Source organism: Falco cherrug, chromosome 4 (genome assembly GCF_023634085.1).
Source record: "Falco cherrug isolate bFalChe1 chromosome 4, bFalChe1.pri, whole genome shotgun sequence".
Classification (NCBI taxonomy): domain Eukaryota; kingdom Metazoa; phylum Chordata; class Aves; order Falconiformes; family Falconidae; genus Falco; species Falco cherrug.
The window spans coordinates 73,583,200-73,605,803 of NC_073700.1; the positions used below are offsets into that span (position 1 = coordinate 73,583,200).

Genomic DNA, 22,604 nt, shown 5'->3' on the forward strand with positions numbered 1-22,604 from the left:
CCCGCCTGGCCCGGCCCTTCCCCTGCCTCGGTGCCCGCCCGGCCTCCTTCCCGGCGCCCTTCCCCGGCGCGCCCCGCCGCTCGGCCCACCTGCCCGGGCGCACCCGGCTCCCCCCGCCGCGCCCGCGGGCTCCCCGCCGCACGGCCGCAGGGCGCCTGAGGGGAGGCAGGGCCCCTCCGCCCGGCCCGAGGCAGCGGCGGCCGTTCGCCTTCCCGCGCCTCCGACAGCGCAGCGTGTGGCCCACGGGGAAAATGATGCAGCAGTTTCACTTGCTAAATAATATGTTTTTGCAGCTTGGTCGTCTTCTGCCGCAAATCTTCAACGGAACTTAAAAGAGTAGGGAAGGAAATGTATTTTTAAAATATTTTTCTAGAGTATCTTGTGCCATTATTTTACATAGCTCATGTGAACATGAACATAAGTGGGATTTTTGTTTGGGGTGTTTTTTTGGCAGGAATGTGGGAGTCACGGATAAACAAAAGGGGGGACAGGCTTGGGACAGATTCACAGGGCGTTTTTAAACAGGTTCTTTGGCAATTGAAGCAGGTGTATACCATCTTCAGCATGGTATCTTAAGAGGTAAAACAACAATAACCTTTGAACCTGGTGTATTTCTAAGATGTTTATTCTGCATTTAAATTACTCAGCCTACACATAGGCTCTTCTTGACAGAGACTTACTGGTATTCTTTCAAAACTGCAGTTGCAAGGTGTAGTACAGAGACTTTCCGATAAAAATGATATGCAAGAAATCAGTCTGTGTAGCTGTCCTGGCTGAAAGAAGGGAATAATAGCTTTGTCTATAACTTACTATGGCCATTGAAGAGTTCTAGTAATGAAGATCATAATAAAACCACTGCTAATATGATAGTAGAATTTATAGATTTAAAACAAAATTAATGTGTTCAGGTCTGAGGGTAAAATTGGCTGAAACAAAAGGATGTTCTTGGTGTTCTCTGTTCCTTGCTGCTCTTTTTTTTTTTCTTTTCTTTTTTTCTTAGTGTGAGTTTTGTCATCTGCATAGTTTCATTAGATGCATGTGTGATGTTGATTTGGGAGCTGCAAAGCTTCTCCCGTCACAGGACACAGAGTGCGTTGCCAGACTCTGATACCTTTTTCCCTACCTTAGTCTGTGTTCAAATAATTTAGTGAGAAATAATGGGGGGGGGGGGGAAGGCGGCAAAATTCCTTCTAAGTTTTAGAATTTAACCAGAGCTGATAAGCCATTACTTTTCCTAGTGAATTGATTACTTTTATTGAAGTATAATTACTTTCTGAAATATCTCTTAAGTTTTGGTATGATGTTGTAGTTTCAGTACAAGGTTTTTGCAAAGTCACAAAAAAGAATTGGTGTTGAAAACCTTAATTATTTCTCTAACTGGTAATGTTAGATTAATAGAATTGACATTTTCAAGATTGTATATGAAATTTTAGCAGTTTCAAAATTTATTGAAGTGTGTGTTGTAATGCTCCACACTTGTGATCCTGTGGAAGACTGATGGAAAAGGCCTCTTGTGTTCTTCGTGGCTCCTAGAAAGGAACAATTATTTCCTATCTGCCTTTAGGGGAAGTCTTGTAAACTATGCTGTGTAGTATATCTGTTCCCTTCTCTATATGCTCTTTAATACAGTCAATTCTGTGAAGTAAAGCCACATGGTGATAAGTTAGTGTGTTGTTTGGGGGCTTTGTGCTGGGAATTAAAAAAAGTCAGGATTAGTCCCTTACATTGTGTAGCAGCATAATACATTTATCCAACTTTCTGTTTCTATTTTGTTGAAAAAGTTCTGCATAATTTATCTACTGTAAAGGAGTCTTCTCAACACTGACTCATCAAAATTAAAACAAACCCCAAAGATAGAATTCAAGCTTTGTTATTTCCAAACACTTCAAAGTTTAAAAGGTAGACCCCTTGTTTCACATTATATATATAGGAAGAATCAAACAACTAGTTTGGTGTTCGGGTGGTTTTTTTGTGGTTTTGGTTTCTTTTTTTCTTTAGAGTGTAGTACCAACACTGGTATTTATTTCCAATACTTTCTGAATGTTATCCGATCCTTTCTCAAGCCCTTGGGAAGTTGAGAGCTATAATTTACATTTGGAAAGAAAAGTATAGAGTATGGAGGGTGTTGAGAAATGTAAGACTTGAACCACTCAGTTTCTCAGTAAAGACAGTGGTGTTCTAGGAATCCTCATCATGCACCAAAATCATTAACCATCAAATTCATCTGGCCAAAACTGAAGACAGGCTGATTCTCAGGCAGTTAGCAGAATGGACCTACCTAATGTGGATATGCTTTTGAAGTTAGTGATGGTAATTCCCTCAGCTTCATTTGCAACTTTAAATGTATTGTTTAGGTTCCTGACTTAACAAAGGCATGGCCACAAAGTTGTTGTTGCAGTTGTTGGGGTTTTGTGTTGTGCTTTTTTTACAGAAATGTTTTTGTTAATGACTGCAGCAGAATTTGCAGTTTGAACCTTGTGGGTGCCATTTACCAGAATCCTCAAAGCTGACACAGAGGAATGTAGTGCAAAGGCTTGGTCTGCACTTCAGTGTTTCCTGGCATAGATATGATGACAAAAAAAAGGAGTTAGGACAACTGAACATACCCATGTTAGGAGTGGTTTTCTTCATTGATCCAAGAGACAAATTCCATTCATAAAGGCACTCATTAGATCAGCCCTAAGGCATGCAGCATCAGGTCTACGCAACTCTGAATGCCTGGCAGGTTTGAGCACAGCATCCTTTCAGAATTACCTAAGCTGTTTTCTCACTGGTCTTTGGACAGAAAAGAGCAGCTGCATGGTACTTCGTTGTCGGCTGGGGTTAAACTTGGAGTGGCTTATTGATGTCGGAGTAGCAATGCTGTCTTAAAATAACCACATCTTGCTGTTTTAGACAGACTGTCAAATCCTTTCTATTGTATATTAAATCTAGATGTTTATTTCATTACTTCCATAATGCAGAGTTGTCTTAAAATAGTGAATTCATTCTGGAGGATGCAAAACCTTGTGAAGCTTGCAGAGTGAAAAGTTAGGCTTTGAGGCAGGAATACAGTCTTTTGAGAGACTGTGTCATTATGAGTAAGTAACAGCTCTTTCAGCACTGTTATAACTGGAAGGAGACCAGAAGATACCATTTAATGTGAAAAAAATGGGGTGTGAACCTGTAACTTAAGTTGTCAAGAAGATTGTATTTTCTGGCTAACAGGCATGGTGGCTACTGCGTAGAGCTGTAAGAATTTGAAATGCCCTTTAACACAATTATCTAAATAGTGAACCCTAAAACTCTTTACTACTGTCTGGGCCCAAAAAGGAATATCTGAAAAGACATTGTCCTTTCTTAAAGTAAGGCTGTGGGGCTAGTGAATCCGGATGAGGCTGACAGGCTTAAAGAAAACAAAAGGTCTTGAGGAGTGCTCACATAGAAGGCTCTTACCAGCGTACAGATTCAGAAGTTTCAGTCAAAATTCAGGAGTTTCATAGAGCTCCTTTGGGTTTTTTTGGTTTGTTTTACAAAAGCGTGATAAAAGGCAGAAGCGTTGGAATCTTACCTTGTTTTCTGGCAGCTTGTTGCCCAGTTTAGTGGTAGCCTGCCAGGTAATTTGGATACTTTCCTCAAACTCTTCCAGGACTTCCTGGCTCTTTATCTACAACCCACTAAGTGGAGTTTTGGTGTGGTACTGCTGTAGTAAAGGCTCCTTTCTTTTTGTGTCTGTGGAAAAAGTTGTTTTGATGGTTTGGTGGTTTGTGTCCCGTCCCTGTCCCCCTGTCCCCCCCAAAAAAAAACTTCAGTTTTATTTCACTATAAAGATACACTTTGAAAACCCATGCAAAAACCTATATGCAAAATGTCTGTCATTCTACAACCAGCTCTGAAGAAAGGATGAAACATTAAGATGTGCTATAAACCTTGTACTTGCATAATAATGGTTTATTCTAGTGTTTTGGGATACAAAAACTGCCTGATAGAGAAAAAGTGCAGTTCCATGGTGAGAGACCAGCTCAGCAGAGAACAGTACAAAAAAATGAATAGCGCAGCATCTTTGTAGCTAGTTTGGACCAGGGAGAGAGCAAGGGTTTTTTTCTAATGTGGTTAATGTTGGATGCTCTTTAGGCACACACACCCTTGTCTCCCTCATTCAGCTAGAGCTGGTTCTTGCGTTTGTAAAATGACAGTGTTACTAATGTCTGAAGTGTCTTGGATGTGAAAAAAACCACATTTTTTTTAGAAACACAGATGCAGGAAGGGGGTGGGATGCTCATAATAGAAGAATGAATGGGTTTTATAGTGCTTTGGAACATGATGTGGAGTATTAGATGAAAAGCAAGAGTCAGTAACCAAGTCATACATGCGTTCTGGCAAACTATGTAGAACAGCTAAGAATTAGGTGTAAGAAAAGAAGTGTGGGCCTTGGTAAATGCTAGATTTTGGGGAAATAAAGAGAACAAAACTTTGTGTTGTGTGATAATAGTGGACAAAGGATATAAAGACAGATTTGGAAGTATCTTAGTCATTATAACTCAAAATATTGGGCAATACACTACCAACAGGAATCTAGATCCATTCCCCACCCCTCAAAAGGTTAAAGCAGTACAACAGTAGTGATGTGGGAAAAATGAGGTCAATGGAGCATTTAATAGGGTTATAAATGACAAGGAAGATGAATGATAATGATACGACTTTATTTCATATAGGTAAGTGATGATAATTATACTCATGGATAAAAGGCAGGCAGGTTAATTAAAAAAAAAGATTATTTTGGCTGCTTTACATCTAATTTACTTCTGAATTTTTATCTTGAGTGAAAAAAACGGCATGGTAGATATGATTTGTTAAGAGTGAGAGTAAGTAGAAATTAGTTTGGATCAGAGATGCTGGTCTTAGCTGGTAGCTTAAAGGGTGGCCAGGGCATTACTATTAATCATAAGGAAGAGTGTGGGGTTGATGGATGTTTGTAGATATTGCCCAAGACGTGTTTGTTGTGGACTGCAAAAAAGGTAAGTAGGTGTGATTGCAGGCTGAGGTAGACTTGAACCCAGATGGACTTCAGACTTCTGGTTTCTGAAATTTTACCTGAGCTGACTTCAGATTTTGTATAAGGATTGAAAAAGAGAGCAAACCCGAAAACCCTAAAGCCCATTTTTTTGCTTAACAGCTTCTAGAACCGTAATGTTTATTAAGCATTAAGCAGTATTCAGGTGAAAAGAAATTAAGTGTTCCTTTAGGTATTCTAGATGTTTTTTCCTATGGTTGTGTTCTGTCAGATTCTGTGTAATAGCGATTTTGCATTGTCTGTCTCAAATTTTATCCGCTCTGGTGGAACACACTCAATTTTCTTTATTTTTAGGAAGCAATTTTGAAAAATAGGGCAGGCTTAAGCTGAGACAGTTCATGCTTTCTAATGAGAAGACTGAAGAATGTGAAACAAATTCAAGATTTCTTAAGTGTGGTTTAATGGTACCACATCCAAGTATGTTGTTTATCAGCAGTGGCTAAATCATTAAGACTACTAAAAAACCCCTATTGTTGCCATGTGCTCAGATGGCATGCAGTAACACTTCAAAGTAGAGGAAGACTTACCTTTTAATATGATAAGCCTGCACGAACTAATTCAGAAAGTTTAAAGGACTGGTGATATTTCTTATTAGGGCATGTTAACAGGGGAACGAAAAGACACTAGGACAAACTTTGGTTGAAGTATGGATTAATGGAGCTTCATTTGGTGGTGCTGGATCCAAGTATGTAGGCTTGATGTGCATCTGGGTTTTGGATATAAAATACATCTTTATAATGTACTTCTGTGCATTGAGTTAAAAAAAACCAAACAGGTGGAGCCTTCTGTCAGAAACAGGGGAAACCCTGTGGGTTTTCTTAAGAAATATGGCTGTGTAGAGGAATGAAGCTGCATTAATTAACATTGATAATATACAGCTGTGGGCTGGCTTCAGGGGTGGTGGGTTGGCTGATGTGCAGCTGTGGCTGGTTTTGTTAAGGGGTTGGGCAGCTAATGAAGAGGGAGCAGCCGAGGAAGAGAGAGGAGGAAGAAGCAGAGAGAAGAAAGAGGGAATGTGAGCCTGGGATGAGGAGCAACTAGGAGAAGGCAGCAGAGGGATGGGCACGAAGAGTATGTTGGTATGAGATGGTAAAAGACCTTGTTGCAGCTGGATAGTTTGGAGAGTGCAGTGACAATTGGTGCCCCCTTTTGAGGACCTTCAGATTATGAGCCTGGGTGTAATGAGTGGCAACAGCAGTGGTGGCTGTGCCAGGGGGATGTTTGAAGTTTTGAGTGGTGACGGTGGTGCCCAATGTAGTGGAGACAGGTGGGGATAGCCTGTGATCCATATCACGTTGAGATAGGCGGGAAGAGCCTGGGGATCTGGATCAGACACCGGTAAAGGTGAGCCGTTGGGAACAAAGAGGAGGAAGCCTGATAGTTTGGAGATTGCTGCGACATGGCTACATTGATCCATCTTAAGAAAAAAAAATCTTCACGCTGTTGTTGAACAACTTTCTGTAATTTCTGTGATGAAATATGGCCTACAGAACATGCAGTAGTCTTCTGTTGTGCCGCTTGGGATGATGTACCTGTCATGCAGTAGTGTGACAGTCTGCACCAGGGCGATGCATTTCACCAGTTCAGATTCACATCCAGGGGTTAGCAATGCCTTTGGTATGGCAGCATGTAATGATACAGAGTTCAGAAAAGGAGAAATTGTGGGCAAGAAGCATTGATTATTTTTTTTTTTTCTGCTGAGACTGACACTGCTGTGAAAATATGCATGTATCCCCTTTCTCCCTGCCCCCACTAGCTTGTGCTTGCTGGTTGGTTGCTGACTACAGTTGTGTGGTTTCTAGATCACACTGAACTAGAGTCACTTTAGCACAATCTTCTCAGCACTTAAAAAAATAATGCAAAATATTGCTGTGAGTAACCTGCCATGTGTCAGCTTCATCAAGGTAATTGTCCATGTATATGCATTTATCCATGAGAAGTGCAAGCTGTGAATCATCATATCTTGAAGAAACTTTAAGGGCGAGGTGGTAAACAATTCTGCAGTAATTGTTAAAGCATTTGCTGTATTACATGTAATTCTGAAATACAAATACATTAAAGATGGAAGGAGAAAATAGGGGATCTTGCATCTCAGTAAATAATGGCGTTCTTTCACAGAAGATACACTATGAGGCTTGCTTCAGTGGTTACAAGTGAATATTTGAGTTATTCAGCATATTTCAGGCTTAATAGTAAGCACTGATAGGCCAAAAATGAGATCAGTGGGAGGCATAGGAAATGTATTATGCATGTTCAGCAAAGGTTCAAAGGTAACTTTTTTTACATGTGAGACAAAATATTATCACTTAGACATGAGATTAAATTGACTTCTAAGAAATAAACCAAAATAAAATAAAAACTATGGTTTAAACATGCAGCCACGTGCTCTAGTGACAGGTTTACTGTTAAAAATCCTTTAAAACCCCAGCTGTTGGCATTTCATGGTCATGATTTCATTGCTGAGCTAAATAATTCATTTCTGTGCTTTGACCTGTATTCATGACAGTTTTTTTTCTTCAGAGAGTTTAGGCACATTCTGTTGCATTCTCATAGGAAAAAAAATCTTAAACTTATCTACTCTTTAAAGGTGAATAAATCGTGTCATTTCTGTTAGGGAAGGAGTATATGTAAACATGTGCTTGTTTACATATTTCACTAAATACAGTCTTACTTCATTTGACAGGATTTGTCTTTAGTGAATCTGAATCAACTGCATTAGAACAATTTGAAGGTGGCCCTTGTGCTGTGATTGCACCTGTACAGGTAAGGTGCATTTCTTACAGTAATTGTTCAAAATTAGTAAGCCCAGATTTTGTTCTTTTGTCTATATATGTGAAACGAAAATATTAAAAAAAAATTGCAGATCAGTTATATATTGATGTCAAAATTAGTGTGGAGGAGAGAAAAAACCTCAGTAAAAATGCAGAGGTGGGCTGATTTTGACCTGTAATTTTACAGAAGTAACTTGATTAAATGCAGAAGGTTGATCCAAGCAGAGGTAAGTTTGAAGTGGGGAATGCAGAATAAAGGAAAGAAGTAAAAGATCAGATATAAATGCAATCGTAATCCTTTCTTGTCTCTCAAATTCCCTGTCCTTGAGAAGTGTGATATCTGTGTCACAATAGCTGCTTTAGCTAACTGTATTGGAAATATTTGAAGTAATCAATTTTCAAACCTAACAAGGTTTGCTGAGAAAAGGAGAAACGTTACACTTTCGAAGTCCTAGTTAGCAGAATAATTAAAGTATGTCAAGTAACCATATTTTATTCTGGATATGTGCTTAGGATTTCACTTGTGCTTTGGATACACTCAACCAAGTGTGATTGTGATTTTTTTTTTTTGTTTTCTTACTCCATTGTATCTTGTAGGCTATGTGCATGCTCTTTGAAATACTGTTTCTGGGGCCATGCTGACTGCTGTCTAGATACATGACCTGTAGGCTGCATCTGTTCCGCTACAGCAGTTTGTTCAGTCTGCAACTGCTTTTCATTCTCTTAGGAGCACCCCGTAGAGGCAGTCAGACATTGTCATGGGCCACATTACTTTTTCTGTTAAACTGCTCTTGACTTCTCTTACACACAGATAAAGTTCTGTTTATGCCTAGGTATGAGTTGAGGTGTTGCCCACTGATAGAGTACCTACTAAAGTTACGTAGCAGAGTTAATCTGACCATGAACTGGAAGGTATCTGGGTCAGACAAGTGACATTGTTTGCATTGTGGTGTGTGTAATTGTGGAATTGTTTGCATCTCTGGTGTGTGTAATGTGGTAGTCATAAAACCTCTGTTATGGTTACTTCAGGACACTCTAAATGCTGTTCCTACCAAAAGACTTGTACCACAGGAAGGAGTGCCACTTGTTTACATTGTAAACAATCAATAGAAAAATATTTTATTATGAATTACACTCTGTAACGTAGTTCTGTGATCTTAAAACCAGATGTAGAGTGTCTGGTCTCTGATGTTAGAATTACAAGTCTTTTATTTGGGGGGAATGGAGAGAGTAAGGAACAGGACCAGCCAGCTCCTTAAAGGCAGTGCCAGGTCTTTACCATATGAAATGTTCTTCTAGACAGTGGTCTTCCAGTTTTATATGTAGTTCAACTTCTTTGAAATTAAGTAGTTAAAACATGTTTAAAGGTGAGCTGAGTCCCAGCTAGGGAAGGAAGAAGGGATCAAGGAGACCTTGCAGTGCCTAGTGCTGCTGTGAATTACTAAAAGGTGTGCAAAACATCTGTGGGGAGAGAACAGGGTGAGTCTGTCAAGGAAGAAGTGAAAGTTGAAACAGCTGTTTTTAAGGTGCTGCCTTAAGATGCCTGGAACAGCATCTAATAGAGTAATTAGACAGGAGTCTGCTTCCCAAAGATTGTTGACTTAAAGCATGTCTTCTTTTAACTGCAACATTAGTGTTAATGGAAAACAAAACAAAGATAAGGAGACAAGTAGGTTTTCTTTATTCTGCTCTGCAAATTATGACTTGCAATGGTTAAGAGAAGGTGGGCTTTTTAACTACTACAGGAGTTTCTTTGTGGGACTGGAGTTGTCTTGTACTACTCTTCAGTTATGTTGCAAAATATTTGTGCCTCCATTGCTGTAGTCCTGTGAGTTTGGAGATGTTTATGTAAATATGCAGCCTGTGTATTTGAAGTGTACTTAAGGTTCAAACTCAATAATGGTGAACATAGGTGTATGAGGTAGTCTTTGTAGTTCGTTTGAATGGGAAAAGTCAGTAAACAGTGCAGTCTCAGGGTCTCTTATTGAATGATGAGCAGCTTGAAACCCTTCTAATAACATGCAAAAATGCTTTGGTATAGAGCTTGTGACATAATGTAAAAGTTAACATTGTTTTGTATTTTATTGTTATTTTATGCTTTGATAACAAAGGCATTCCTTTTGAAGAGGCTTTTTACCAGCGAAAAGTCTACTTGGAGAGACTGTCCAGGTACTGAGACATCTTCTTTTATCTTTATTTTTTCTGGTTTAATAATTTGTAAAGCATATCCTGGTACAAAGACTGTGAAGTATTTTGCACTTTCTTTTTGTTTAAGTGTGCTAGCGTGCCATTTTATGAAGCATACAGTGTGTATACTTGCTAAACTCCCATTTTTGAGGTCTATGCCTGTCTATAGTACTTCTGTGTTTTATAAATATTGAAATCTAGTATTAGGAAAGGGAATGGATTAGAAATAATATTAAAATGCATTTTTCTAAAGGCAGCTTTATAATTATTTGGTCCAGTATAGTCAAACAGCAATTAGCATTAATAATTAATAAAGTAATTAACTCAATTATTTAGATAACATTAATGTATAAAAAAGATACTAGTAGCTTATATAAGATAGATTAGCAGCAGTTGAACTCATGTAGGTTTCTGATCTTTCAGAGGAGGAGCAGAAGAACCTTCTCTGTCATACATTATGTGATATTTTGGAAATGGCTTGCTCTGATAATTCCGAGTCATACTCTCTGGCAACATGGATAAGAGGAAAAACAACTGAAGAAACTGCTAGTATTTCTGAAGGTCCTGCGGAATCTAGTCGCCAAGAGGAACAACCTTGTAAGATGTATTTCTATACTAAATTACCCATCACTTAGTGAAGTATTATGTAGGGGTTTTTTGAGGGGCCACTGCTTTTTATTATTATATGGTTGTGATTTTTGCCTTTGTGATTCTGTTAGCAACAGATGGTTTTTTGTCTGTTGTAATTAGAGGTATTGATCCTTTTTGTTGAATGTGCAGTCTGTCACTGGAGTTCTAACATGTATGTTCCTCTTGAATCTGAGCAACTTCCATAATCTTTAAAATTTTGTTTTGTAATTTATTAGAACCTGCTGTGTCTTTAATTTGGAAAAATCCACATACTTCCTAACGCTGGAGAGTATTTTAACTTGTCACTTGTTGCTGTATTTCAGAAGAGCTTTTGTAGGAAATTCTGCAGTGCTTTATCTGTTCTAAAATATTCTGGATCCCCTGTTACAGACAAGTAGCCTTTTTCTCTTTGTTTGATTCTATGCAGTACCAAAACAACTTAATCAAATCAACTTATAGTAGATCAACAGAATTTTTTTTGTAGGTTAGAATTTTTTGGTTACCTGCTTTTTGCAAATTTCTTGATTCTTTCAGTAGTTACTGACATCAAGGATCTGGTCAACATCATTGCTGCACTAAAATATTGCATCCAGTCGTATCTAACTGCTGTGTGGAGTCAGTGACATGGAAAGTTTTATCTGTGCATACATGATTATAGAGATGTATATTTATTAATCTTTTAATGGGAGATATCTAACTTGTTAAAAGATAAGCTTCTCTTTCTTTTAGTTTTTGTTCCCAATGTGTCCCTTAAGAAGTATGAAAAACTTCACATGAGAACATGCTTATAAAGGTGCCATCTTTTGATGGAAGGAATATGTTATTCGGCAGTTTGTGGCATAACTACAAAGTAAGAATTGTACAAGTAGATTTTTATACATGCGCAGCTTGCTGTAGCAATTAGTAGTGCTGGAGCTCTTTGATACAAGCAGTCTTCGTCTGCTTCTATCAATATGCTCTGTGTGCTTTAGAAGGCTCAAACAATAATTGGAAGTGTAACTTAACTGAAAAAGCATAAGGTCACTACATAAGAGTTCCAAAGTGAGCATTTTTTCTTTTAATTAAGAAAAAGTACTGTCCAGAAAGTTTTATCTACAACATTTCTGTTTAAAAAAAATAATAAAAACCCTGTCTTCCTTTACAAGATAAGGCAGTGTTAACCTCTGAAATTCCTAGTTTCTGTGAATTTTTCCATTGTCTCTGAAGCTCTTGCTAATATTATGAAGGGTCCTTTGAAGAAAAAGTAAAGCAGAACCTAGCTATCAATAGGCTTTTACTGCCCTGTTTATTAATATTGCCTTATCCTAAAGAACTTTTAATTGTAGAAAATGTTCAGCAGAAAGTCTTTTTAAACACACACTCAATAATTACTCCCAAACACTGACACTTAATGAACTAATCCATTCTGTTATGTATCTACACTTTTCATATTTCTGTACAAGCCTACAAGTTCTGCCTGATTATCCTTAATACCATGGAATGCTCTTAGGAAGAGCAGGATACGTTTACCATGAACAATCTGCTTTTGTCATGAGCAACATTAGTCTCTTTCACTGTTCATATTCTATGTTCCCTGCTAGACACTGAATATACCTCTTGTATGTACTCTATAGTTCAAACAGTATTTTACCTTGTATGTATAATGCAATACACTTCCTGATTGAAGGCATATTTGTTAGGTTTGTTGATTGGGTTGTTTGGGGTTTTTTTATGTCCTGCTATTTAACTATAGACCAGTTTCTTGCCTGGTTAGGCTTGGGGCAAAGATGAGGAGAAGGTACTGTCAATAATGCAGTGTTCTGTTACTGCAAGGGCAAAGGAATACATTTATTTCTTGCTTGGTTGCTGTAATCAAAAATAGAAGCAGGCATTGTCATAGTTGGTAGGATATGTGTGATAAGATATGTGTGTGGAGGAGTATTACAGATACAATTCCATGTGGCAGGCTGCTGCTATTTGGGAACCGAGTATGGGAATATATTTATTTTAAAACCATGAAATACTATTAGACACAGCACGATGAGAGTATCATTTTAAAAGAGTTTCTATAGAATTGTATTTCTCATACAGCCTCATGCTCTATTCTGTTTGTTCTTTTCCTCTCCACTAAGCACTGTCTTTGTTTAGCCATGTTTGGTTTGTGTATAGCTATGCTTCTCTTTAGGATTTCTACTACTTTCCCTTTGTTTCAAATAGTAGTTCTCTTACTATTTCACTCTGTCCTGTAGTAACAGAATGAAACTGCCTGTCATCCTGTTGTGTGAACAAAAGGTGGATTCGAGCACACTTAGTGAATGCAATAGCATTTTTCATCTGCTTTTGTGGTGTATACCAGTGACTTGTTGTTGGCCATGCATTGGCTATAGTAGTGGAAGTTCCCATGTTCAAAGATTGCTTTATATGATTTAGTCCCTCTAACTTTCTGCTTACAAAGATATGTTCTTGGAGTAGGGTTAGTTCCTGTAGCATTTTCTGCAATTTAGATTGATATTTTTAAAAAATTTATTAAAAATAAATTTTCTTAAGTCTAGTTTTGCTCTTGGTAACCTAGTTTTAGCAATTCCTTGTAGTTTTTCAAAAGATGAAAACTAATGCTCTTAAGACTACTGCTGTCTTATTTCTGAAGTAGAAAATGAAAGTATTCTATTGATGGGAATCACTTGTATTTGCATGTAGGCAAATCCAGTGCATCTTCCAAAATACAGTCAGAAAGGGCATAAAAAGTCCTTTCTGGAATTCTTGTGGGAAGAATGATCAGTAGTATTAGCCCTAATGGCTTCAAGTCTTTAATTATATGCAGGAAAGCTTGGTAGATAGATGATCAGACATTATTTAAATATTCAGTATTAAATGGCCCTTTATCAGAAAGCAGATCTATCTGGGTTGTATTTGTTTTATTATTCTACTAGCAGGAAGATAAAGTCCTTATGGACATAGACAGCACTTAAAACTGCTACAGTCTTAATAATTGAATGTCTATAGAATTTGATAATTGCACAACTGGCAAGTATAACTTTCTGTTGGTAAAAGAAAATTTTATAAGTTCATTTCATCTTCTTGATTAGGAATTGTTGTGCGGGGAACAAAGGTATAAAGCCTGTGTTGAACTTGGGAAGACACTAATGCTGTATTTTTTTCTGTCTTGGATGTGACACTTATTTGAAAGGCTGTTTATCCATTATTAAAGGACAACTGAGAGAATTTATTTGAAAACAGGATGTGTAATACTACAGAATAATTCTACTTTTGTTTGTAATAAATAAGCATTAAGGGGAGAGGATGGGGACGGGGACACACACAAATGACACAAACCCCCAAAATTTCAGTAACAGAAATGTATATTTGAAGAAAAAATACAGCTTACCTACGTTGATAAAGTGATCCAAATAATCATGCTTGCTTTTCTAGGAAATAATACTACTTGTTGACCTGCAAAATTATATCTAGAGTATGCATATGCCTGATGACTTTGTGACAGCCACATTTGGTACAAAATCAACAGCTTAGTATTTGACAAAATATTTTCAAGGCTACACACTCCAGTAGCTTTGTGCTTTTAATAAATTGATTAGTCCAAACAGAAATGTTTTCACTAATTGGTATAGTGGATTCTTAATGTTGTGGTAAATTAGTTTATACTAATCAGTTAAAAAATCTAAATGCCAAGGGAGGATTAAAAATCAAAAATATAATTAAAGCTTGAAAGTATACTAGCTTGCTGTGTGTATCTTGTGTCATTTTTTTGCCATGTGTAGTGCTGAAAAGTGTCTCTTGTGTATAGCTGCCTTGGCTGTCGAAGAGCTTGGCTTTGAGCGATTTCATGCATTAATTCAGTAAGTAATATGTTGGAACATTTAAAATACAGTATTTTGAAGTTACAGTGATCTTCACAGCCCTGAAAGGGGTATGTTGAGGAACTTTTTGTGTGTTATACATCAGGTTAAACTTAGGCTTCAAGTTCCGGTTTGGGGATTTTGGTGGCTTTTCTTTGCATTTTATCATTTAAAATAGAATATTATTTTGAGCATGAGCATTAGGCTTTAAAATAAAACTGGAGCAATGTAATGTGCGAAATTGGCCAAATTTTGTATTTCAAGTATATGAACACAGCTAATTAAGATTCACATTTAAGTTAAATGTTAATCCTCAATATTTATACACAGTCTTCAGAGGTGATTCTATCTGAAATACTTGTGACACATCTACTAGAAAAAAAGTAATCTAGTAATTTTTCCTGATTTGAGACGTTGTAAGAAACATCTATAAAAATGTTTCATATACAAGGCTGATTTTTTGTTTCGTACTTTAAATGTTGTTCTCTTGCTGGGGTGTAAATACAGAGCTTACAGTTCCAGTGAGTTTATCTTTAAAGGTAACAGCCTTTTATTTTCACATTGAACAGTTGTAATCGTTAATATAGATAAATCCTCAAAGAGGATATAAAGAGCAACAGAATTGCAAAAAACACTTGAGGTGGAAAATGTTTCTAATTAGAACTGAAATAACTACTGCTTGTTGTATCAGTAGTAATTATAGTTTGCTTTTTAAACCAATTGTCATGTGAGGAAAGAAGAAAGAGGAGAATATAAAATTTTTGTAAGCTTATTTGATCAAAACACTAATTTTCTGCCCTTCCCCTCCCTCCAGCTCACCCCTTCCATCTTTGGACTCATGGTATCAATTCCAGTTTTTCTCAGTCTTTCTCACTGGAAATGAATGCTCTGGCATATACCTTTAGAGCAAGCTGAATAATGGATTTCAGAACTGAATTTGCCTTGCATACCTTGTATGCCACGTATACTTTATTGGTAATGAAAGGTGGTTTAAAAATCTCAAGTGTTAGCCAGAGTAAACCCAGCTATGAATACAGTTTTGCAGATGTTTGTTTCTTTTTTTAAACAAGAGTTACTGAAAGTGTGCAAGAAATCAAAAAGAAAATAATACACCTAAGTTTGTGTAAGATAAGCAGAAAGTGCGATCTAGTTTGAATTACTCAATAAAAATTGTGTTCTGAAAAGCAGAACTAAATATCTCTGTTATACTATTAGAAGTAAAGCTAGCTCTAAATATCTCAAGCAGTCGAACATGTGTTACTTCACTGGAATCTTGATGGATCTTTTCCTTTCCTCTGTTTTTATTTTACTTTTTTATTTTTAAACATCATCCCTGGCATTACCTTACTGTCCAGGCAGCAACCCCATTATACGACCAGATATTTTCCCAAATCTTAATACACCACTCGTGATTGTGAACATTTTGCTCTTTCCAAAGCTAGAGTCTTAGCAAAATCAAATTCTCATGAGAAATGTCATAATTACATTGAAAACCTGAACGGTAGTCTTACCTGGTTAAGTAGAAGCTTTTTTTTTCTGCTGTTCATAGACCGAGTGTCTTTCAGAACACTACGTAATGCAAACATTATTTTGGTGACATATAGTCTATTTGCAATTTCAGTAACAGTGTTTTGTAGAATTACTGGTTCAAGCCACTCAACTCTTTCACAGGTGTATGGAATTTTATGGTTAGTGTTTGCATATAAAAACTAAGTTAATTTTTGCACATTGCTCCAGAATTATTTGTCTTCTTCTGACGGGTAAATACTAATGGCTCTGTGGCAGTTATAGTAGCTCCAGAACAGCTGCTGTGTCATTCTGTATGTAACAGCAGATTTAATCTGCTTTTACTTGGACATTTTCATGTTAGGTATTAGTTCTTGTTTGTAGTTTGTGATACTATTCTAATGCTTCATCTAAATACATTCCCCCTTTCTGTTGGGTCTGTTTGTTTTTGTTTCTTTTTTTTTTTTTTTTTTGTTTAGCAAACAAGCATTCAAAAGCTTCCCTGAACTGAAGGATGCAGTTTGGGATCAATATTCAGTGTGGACAAACAGATTTGGAGTATTGCTCTTTTTGTATTCTGTAATACTGACAAAGGTTTGTGGGATGTTTGACTTTTTGTGTGTGTGTTTTGTTTCTTTGTTAAGAGAAAGCTTGATCATATAATCCTTTTTCTGTAAAAGGTGAACACTAAACCAACAAACTAAGTCAAATCTAGATAAATGGATGGAATGGTATCTTCCCCCCCCCCCCCCCCCCTCTCTGATCTGGGAGAATTACGGATTTTAGAAACATCCTTCCTTATATATCCCTAACATCTCTTATCAAATGAAAAAAGAGTGTTTAGGTATCAATTCATATAAGGACATCAGCCTTTTAATGTTTTACTATTGCATTCTATTGCTGTAAATGTTACAATTCATTCCTTAAGAGGGCAAAAATGTTTGTAATTTTTCTGCAGGGTATTGAAAACATTAAAAATGAAATTGAAGATGCAGCTGAGCCATTGATAGACCCTGTTTATGGTCATGGAAGGTAAGCTGCAAAATATGTTTGCTACCACTTAAATTAGTGGGCTAATTTTTTATGTTTCTGTAACTTAACAATCTTTGTCATGTTATAACTAAAATAGCTAAAAGCAACACTTAACATAGCATGCCTTTTTCACTGCTTACTCCATTTAGTGCATCAGTTCTGAGAAAATGCTTCTGTTACTGCTGAGTTTTCAGAAATAATTCTCAAATTCAGGGCTACATTCTTGTATCAAGTTGTTGGTTGAAAGATTGGAGATCATACTAGCATCACTGAATTACAAATACATGCTAATTAAAGCAATAGTTAGACAATGTCTGCTTAGCTGTTCAGGTGGTACAAAACTTTTTAATTTGTAAGAGATTAACTGCTTTTTAGAAATAAATTGTATGTCCCTTTTAATAAGCTATTTCTTTCTGTTATATAGCCAAAGTTTGATTAACCTCCTATTAACGGGGCATGCTGTTTCTAATGTGTGGGATGGAGACAGAGAATGTTCAGGAATGAGTAAGTTGATTCTAGTTTATACTTGTTCATAATTTTACATAGTGTGAGATGCTGATTTGGAATATGCTCTATTTCTGTTTTGATAGTCTCCTTGTTTACTGTCCTTTGATTTAAGCAGACCTCAAAGGGATATAAAACATACTTGCACAAAATCTCTGATGCTCTTATCAGTGAATACAAGGTTGTCAGCTACACCTTGAAATTATAAGGTATCTGATGACTTGGAATGATGGAAGGGAGTGCAGTCTCTGCAAGTTGGGAAGGTTGGTTGATACACTGGAGGCAGGATCGCTATTCAGAGCAGGCACGTCAGGCTAGAGAAATGGGCTGAGACAAACCTTGTGAAATTCACTGAAGTCCTACATCTGGGATGGAATAAGCCTGTGCAATAACACAGGGCCACACTGGGTGGCTAGGAAGCAGCTTTGTAGAAGAGGACCTGAGGTCCTCATGGGCAGTGAGCTGCACGTGAGTCATCAGTGTGCCCTTCTGGCAAAGAAGGCCAGCTGCATTGTGGGCTACATTAGGACAGCCAACAGGCAGAGGGAAGTGATGGCTCTTTCCTTCTGTCTGACATCACCGGCACCACCTCTGGTGTGGTGTGCCTGGTTTGGGGCTCCCCCAGTGCAGGGAAGACATTGATATAGTGGATGGAGTCCCAATAGAGGGCCATTGAGATTATTTTGGATTTTTTGCATTTCATCTTACAGAGAAGCTGATCTGAAAGCACAAACACTTTGAATTCTGGAAGTGTTCACATCCTCTCTCCCACTGCTATAGTCCACCTCAGGTTCATCAGCACATTTTTTACAAGGATTTTCCATCATCTAAATCATCACTGAAAATACTGACTTGAACCAAGGTTCAAGACAGATCCATGCAAGACCTGAATCGAAGTACTCTGGTTTGAAAATGAACAAGTAGTAAAATCTTTGAGACTTTTTTTAGCCTTCCACTTGATTATGTTTCCATACGGGCTATACTTCAACATCAGACTTACCAGAATGTCATTTGGATATTGTATCAAAGTCTTCTCACTCCTGTCTGTTAGATTATCAGGGCCTTTAGATTGGATTACTGCAGTCTATTATTGATGAGCCTATATGGGCTGCTTTTTTGCCTTTTTTTTTTTGTCCTTCCTTGTGCATGCAAATTGACTAATTTGTTTGAAGACCCTTTGGAGGTTGAAATCATCTTTTCTTCTGGGTTTTTCCTCTAGCTTTTTTTGTTGTTTTTTGTTAGGGTAAGTACCTTGTTTTCCCTTTTCTGGTCTACTGACACCTCCTTTATCCTTGATACATAAAGTAATTATTAATGGTTCAGAGATTATTTTGTCTCCCTACTTAAGTATATATAATGAATTTAATTAGGATCCTCAAGCTTGAACATGTCTATCTTAACAGATTTTTAGCCAATTTTGTTATGGTTTTATGGCTGATAGCATTATTTCATTGTTAATCTTGAGTATATGACATCATTTACCTTTTTGCAAATGAAAGCAGACTGCTTTGAATACTTTTATTCGTTTTGTATTTTATTGGTCAATTCCTACCTAGATTCATGCTGCATGTATAGAACATTGTTGTCATTTATCCCCCCTTTCTAACTGAAATTTGTTATAATTAGTCTTCCTATTTTTATCCGTATGTTCTCTGTTACTTTTAATTTTCTTTTTAATTTTTAGATTATGAATGATCAAACTGAATTATTAGACTATGATCACTCAAGCCGAATTTTTCATGCAACTTTTCTTTACATAGGGATAATTCATTGTTCTGCAATTCATTATATCTTTTTTTGAAATCTTGCAGTGTATTCCATTTGTTTTTCAGATTATCTTTCTGGTAGACCTCATTGGTTAGTTATCAAAGTTGGAATTTTTTTTTTTTCCTGAGAATACTGAACTGTCTTTGCATACAGTAATATTCCACATTTAGGTTCTCAGCCAGTTCTGCCCTAGAGCTCCAGAACCAGAACTCCCATGGAGACATGTGTCTCTTGTTCAGGGAGGTGAGGAGCAGTAAATAATTTGTAGTACATCTGAAGGATCTAGTATTGTGTATCCTGTTAGGTTTTTTTTTACCAGTCAAGTAATTGGACTTAACTACTGTTGGGAGCCCTCCATTTTCTTCAAGTCCTTGGGATAGTTACAGTCAAAACCAGTTTATTCACAGTCTTAAGTCTATAATCGGTATCTATTACAAAGTGGTTTGTGTAGCTTATCAAAAAGGACAAAGAACAGCCTGTACTGTTCACAACTACTTAGGCAAGACTGAATTTTGGATACATTGTCATATTTCCTCTGTCTATCAATCCTCTTTGTCTTTTCTCCTTCAGTCATTTCTCCTGTATTTTGACTGTCTTTGGGGGTAGCATTCAGCTCCCTTTCTGCTAGGGCTTTGAGTTTCTCATGTAGAAGGATTGCAGGTGTCAAAATAACAAGAACTGAATGAGTTTGCTGACTATTTTCTGAAGTTGGCTTTATGTGTTTTTGTGGTTTGATTGCTGGTCACTTACCTTAAATCCCCCTGGCCAAGCAACTACAAGTTTGAAGGTCTGACGTTAGTATCGCACAGAGCTGATTGCAGTGCTGCTTGATTTTTCCCATGTGTAAACATAATGGAAAGAAATATCAGGTACTTCTGTGAGTAGGTGTAATCAGTAGGTGAATTTCTGAAACTGAGAGACAGGAAAGGTATCCCTGGGCATGGTGGTGCTATAGAACTGCAGAAAGCAATGGATGTGATGTGGTTCATGGCATATTTGCAGGGGCAGCAATGCAGCAACAGTGAGAAGTTTCAGCCTCAATGCAGGAACAGAAAAAATGCTAGATAGGTGATGCTATTATCAAAAGTAAATACATTTACTAAATTGAATGTTCAAAATGGCACTTGCCTGACATTTTTATTCAGAAGTTATGCAAAGCCAGTTTACCTCTTGTTCAGCTGTTTAGGTAAGAAATTTTTAATTAATAAGTAAATCTCGAAAATTATTTTTAAATCGTATCAAAGATAATATCAGTAACTTTATCAGTGACAAAGAACTGAATTAGAAACTTGAAGAATTACCAGGTAGTTTGCAGGTTAGTCAGAGCTCTGTCTCTTACAGTATTGCATATTTTCCAAATAGGGTAGGAGTTATTAACTGGAATTGTTCTTGGCCACCACTGCTATAAATACCAATGAAATTATACCTCTTCTTTTGACTACCTATATATTTCCTTTTAAACTTTTCTCCTTATTCTAGTATCTTCTCTTGCCACAATTATCTACAGGACGAAGATATGGGGAATTAGATTATTTTTTTCCTCCTTTTTAAAGACTGCCATTCTTACGTGAAGTGTAGCAATTTAATATGAATACAGATAATGTTGCAGTTGCTTTTTCTTTGTGCTGAGGATTGGTGGTGCTTCACGGTGTCGCTAGGTGGTGCCGTCCTGCTACAGTTTGTAGCAATGTCATCAGTTTAAAACCATCATTAGTTTGGGCCTGACTTTTTTTAAAGGCTCCGTTTTTCTCCCTTTCTAGAAATTTGAGTACTTTGCAAAAGTAATTTTCAAAAAAAGAGAATCTAACTTTCTGAAAAGAGGCATACATATTCATTTTCTTCGGTGATCTTTGATGTTATGAGATCTCTTCCAGGCCTGCTTTTTCTTTCTGTGGGATGAGGATATTCACAAGGATGAACTACGATTTAGTGCAGCTAGTCTCCCTTTGTTTCCTCGTAAGTCATCTGAGAATGATTTTTGCTTTTGCGTCTGTCTTCTCTGTTGACTAATTCTGAAGGAGGTATTGATAGACCCATGACTACAGGCTAAAGTTAACCTAATAGGTTTTAGATGAATGATGCATGCAGCTTGCCTATTAGTTATTCAGGATATTCACAGTCTGCAGCTACTGTCTTAGCCAGGATCCCAGCTTTCTAGTTATCGGAGTTCTCATCTAGTTGTCTGTCAGGGGAACAAAATACTTAAGTCTGATTTTTTTCTGAATAGTAAATATTATTTATATATGTCTTTGCTGTTCTGTCGTAAGCATCAATTCCTAAATCTGAAGGTTTTGTTTAGCAAACTGAACTTTACGTTGACTTTTGTTAATGATTTTTTTAAAATGTGTGGTGTGTCAAAATTATTTCTTTAATGTGCTATTGTTTACTTCTGTTACATTTATTTCCCCTCATTGCACATATGAATGAACTATTTCTGAACAATATCTATTCCCTAGTTTGAAGGATCTTCACTAGTTTTTTTAATTGGACTAGCTCTCTTGCCCTCTGCTCAAAGATGGTTTCAGCAAAATATTACCAGTGTACCCCCAAATGTTTTAATTCCAAGCAAGTTTGAAGATAATCCTTGAAAGTACAGTTTCAAGATCAAATAATTTTGCACTGCAAAAAGAGCCTTTTAATATGTATGGCTGACAACTCTTAAGGAAGGCTTAAGGCCACAAACATGGTGAACAAGCTAGTGTTTGTAAGTTTTTGGGGTTTTGGAGTTGGGTTTTATTTTGCTTAACAATATCGGAAAAAGTTAAACCATTACTATAGTAACTGTTGTGCACTGTTGCAAAATTCACGGTGGTGAGCTTGAAGTTGGTGAAGGGAGCATGCCCCTATGCCTAGTGCTGTGAGTTACAATGAAACACAGAGTTCATTTCTGGAAGTTCAGAAATCTTTGAAATTTAAAAGTTTATTTCACTTGCTATGGTCCTGTAGGCTTTAGCCCATGGATAAAGATGTCATAGTTTTATGCTGTTGTACATGAATGATCAAAGTTAAAAAGTATAGTTGAGACTTAGTGTTTTAGAGGGAAATTTTAAATATGAAAGTCAATGTTCTCTGAAAAAAAGAAATACAGATCTTGTTAAATTGATCATGGTGTATGTTCCCATGTATATTTGCAGGATCAGGTATGTGCTCCTCTTTGTTTAGGCAGCATTTGGGGACTTAGCAGAGCTGGTCCAAGCATATGGTACTTGCACTGTTAAAAGATGCATATGTAAGCCCAGAGCGTCTTCAAATCCATATAACTAGTTTCTGAGCTTGAATATTGAAGTACTTATTCTTCATTAGAGAGCTCCAAATAATGCT

The 22,604-nt window shown here is 37.0% G+C and overlaps 1 protein-coding gene and 1 long non-coding RNA gene across 3 annotated transcripts in view; one reads left to right on the forward strand and one right to left on the reverse strand.

The window, feature by feature from the left end:
• The window catches only part of LOC129735891 (uncharacterized), a 62,386-nt gene extending 54,683 nt beyond the window's left edge, over positions 1 to 7,703 (reverse strand). The window contains exon 1 of one of the 2 annotated variants that reach the window (XR_008731820.1): positions 90 to 7,703. This is a non-coding gene — a long non-coding RNA (uncharacterized LOC129735891). The remainder of the gene's footprint in view (positions 1 to 89) is intronic. The other variant, XR_008731819.1, reaches the window with a different exon arrangement.
• Positions 1 to 22,604, forward strand: part of MINDY3 (MINDY lysine 48 deubiquitinase 3) — a 55,792-nt gene that overhangs the window by 227 nt on the left and 32,961 nt on the right. Inside the window, exons 2-8 of the mRNA XM_055707822.1 lie at positions 7,737 to 7,816; positions 9,936 to 9,993; positions 10,435 to 10,608; positions 14,423 to 14,474; positions 16,460 to 16,574; positions 16,939 to 17,012; positions 17,437 to 17,516. Of these exons, the coding sequence (XP_055563797.1) occupies positions 7,737 to 7,816; positions 9,936 to 9,993; positions 10,435 to 10,608; positions 14,423 to 14,474; positions 16,460 to 16,574; positions 16,939 to 17,012; positions 17,437 to 17,516 (633 nt within the window). The remainder of the gene's footprint in view (positions 1 to 7,736; positions 7,817 to 9,935; positions 9,994 to 10,434; positions 10,609 to 14,422; positions 14,475 to 16,459; positions 16,575 to 16,938; positions 17,013 to 17,436; positions 17,517 to 22,604) is intronic.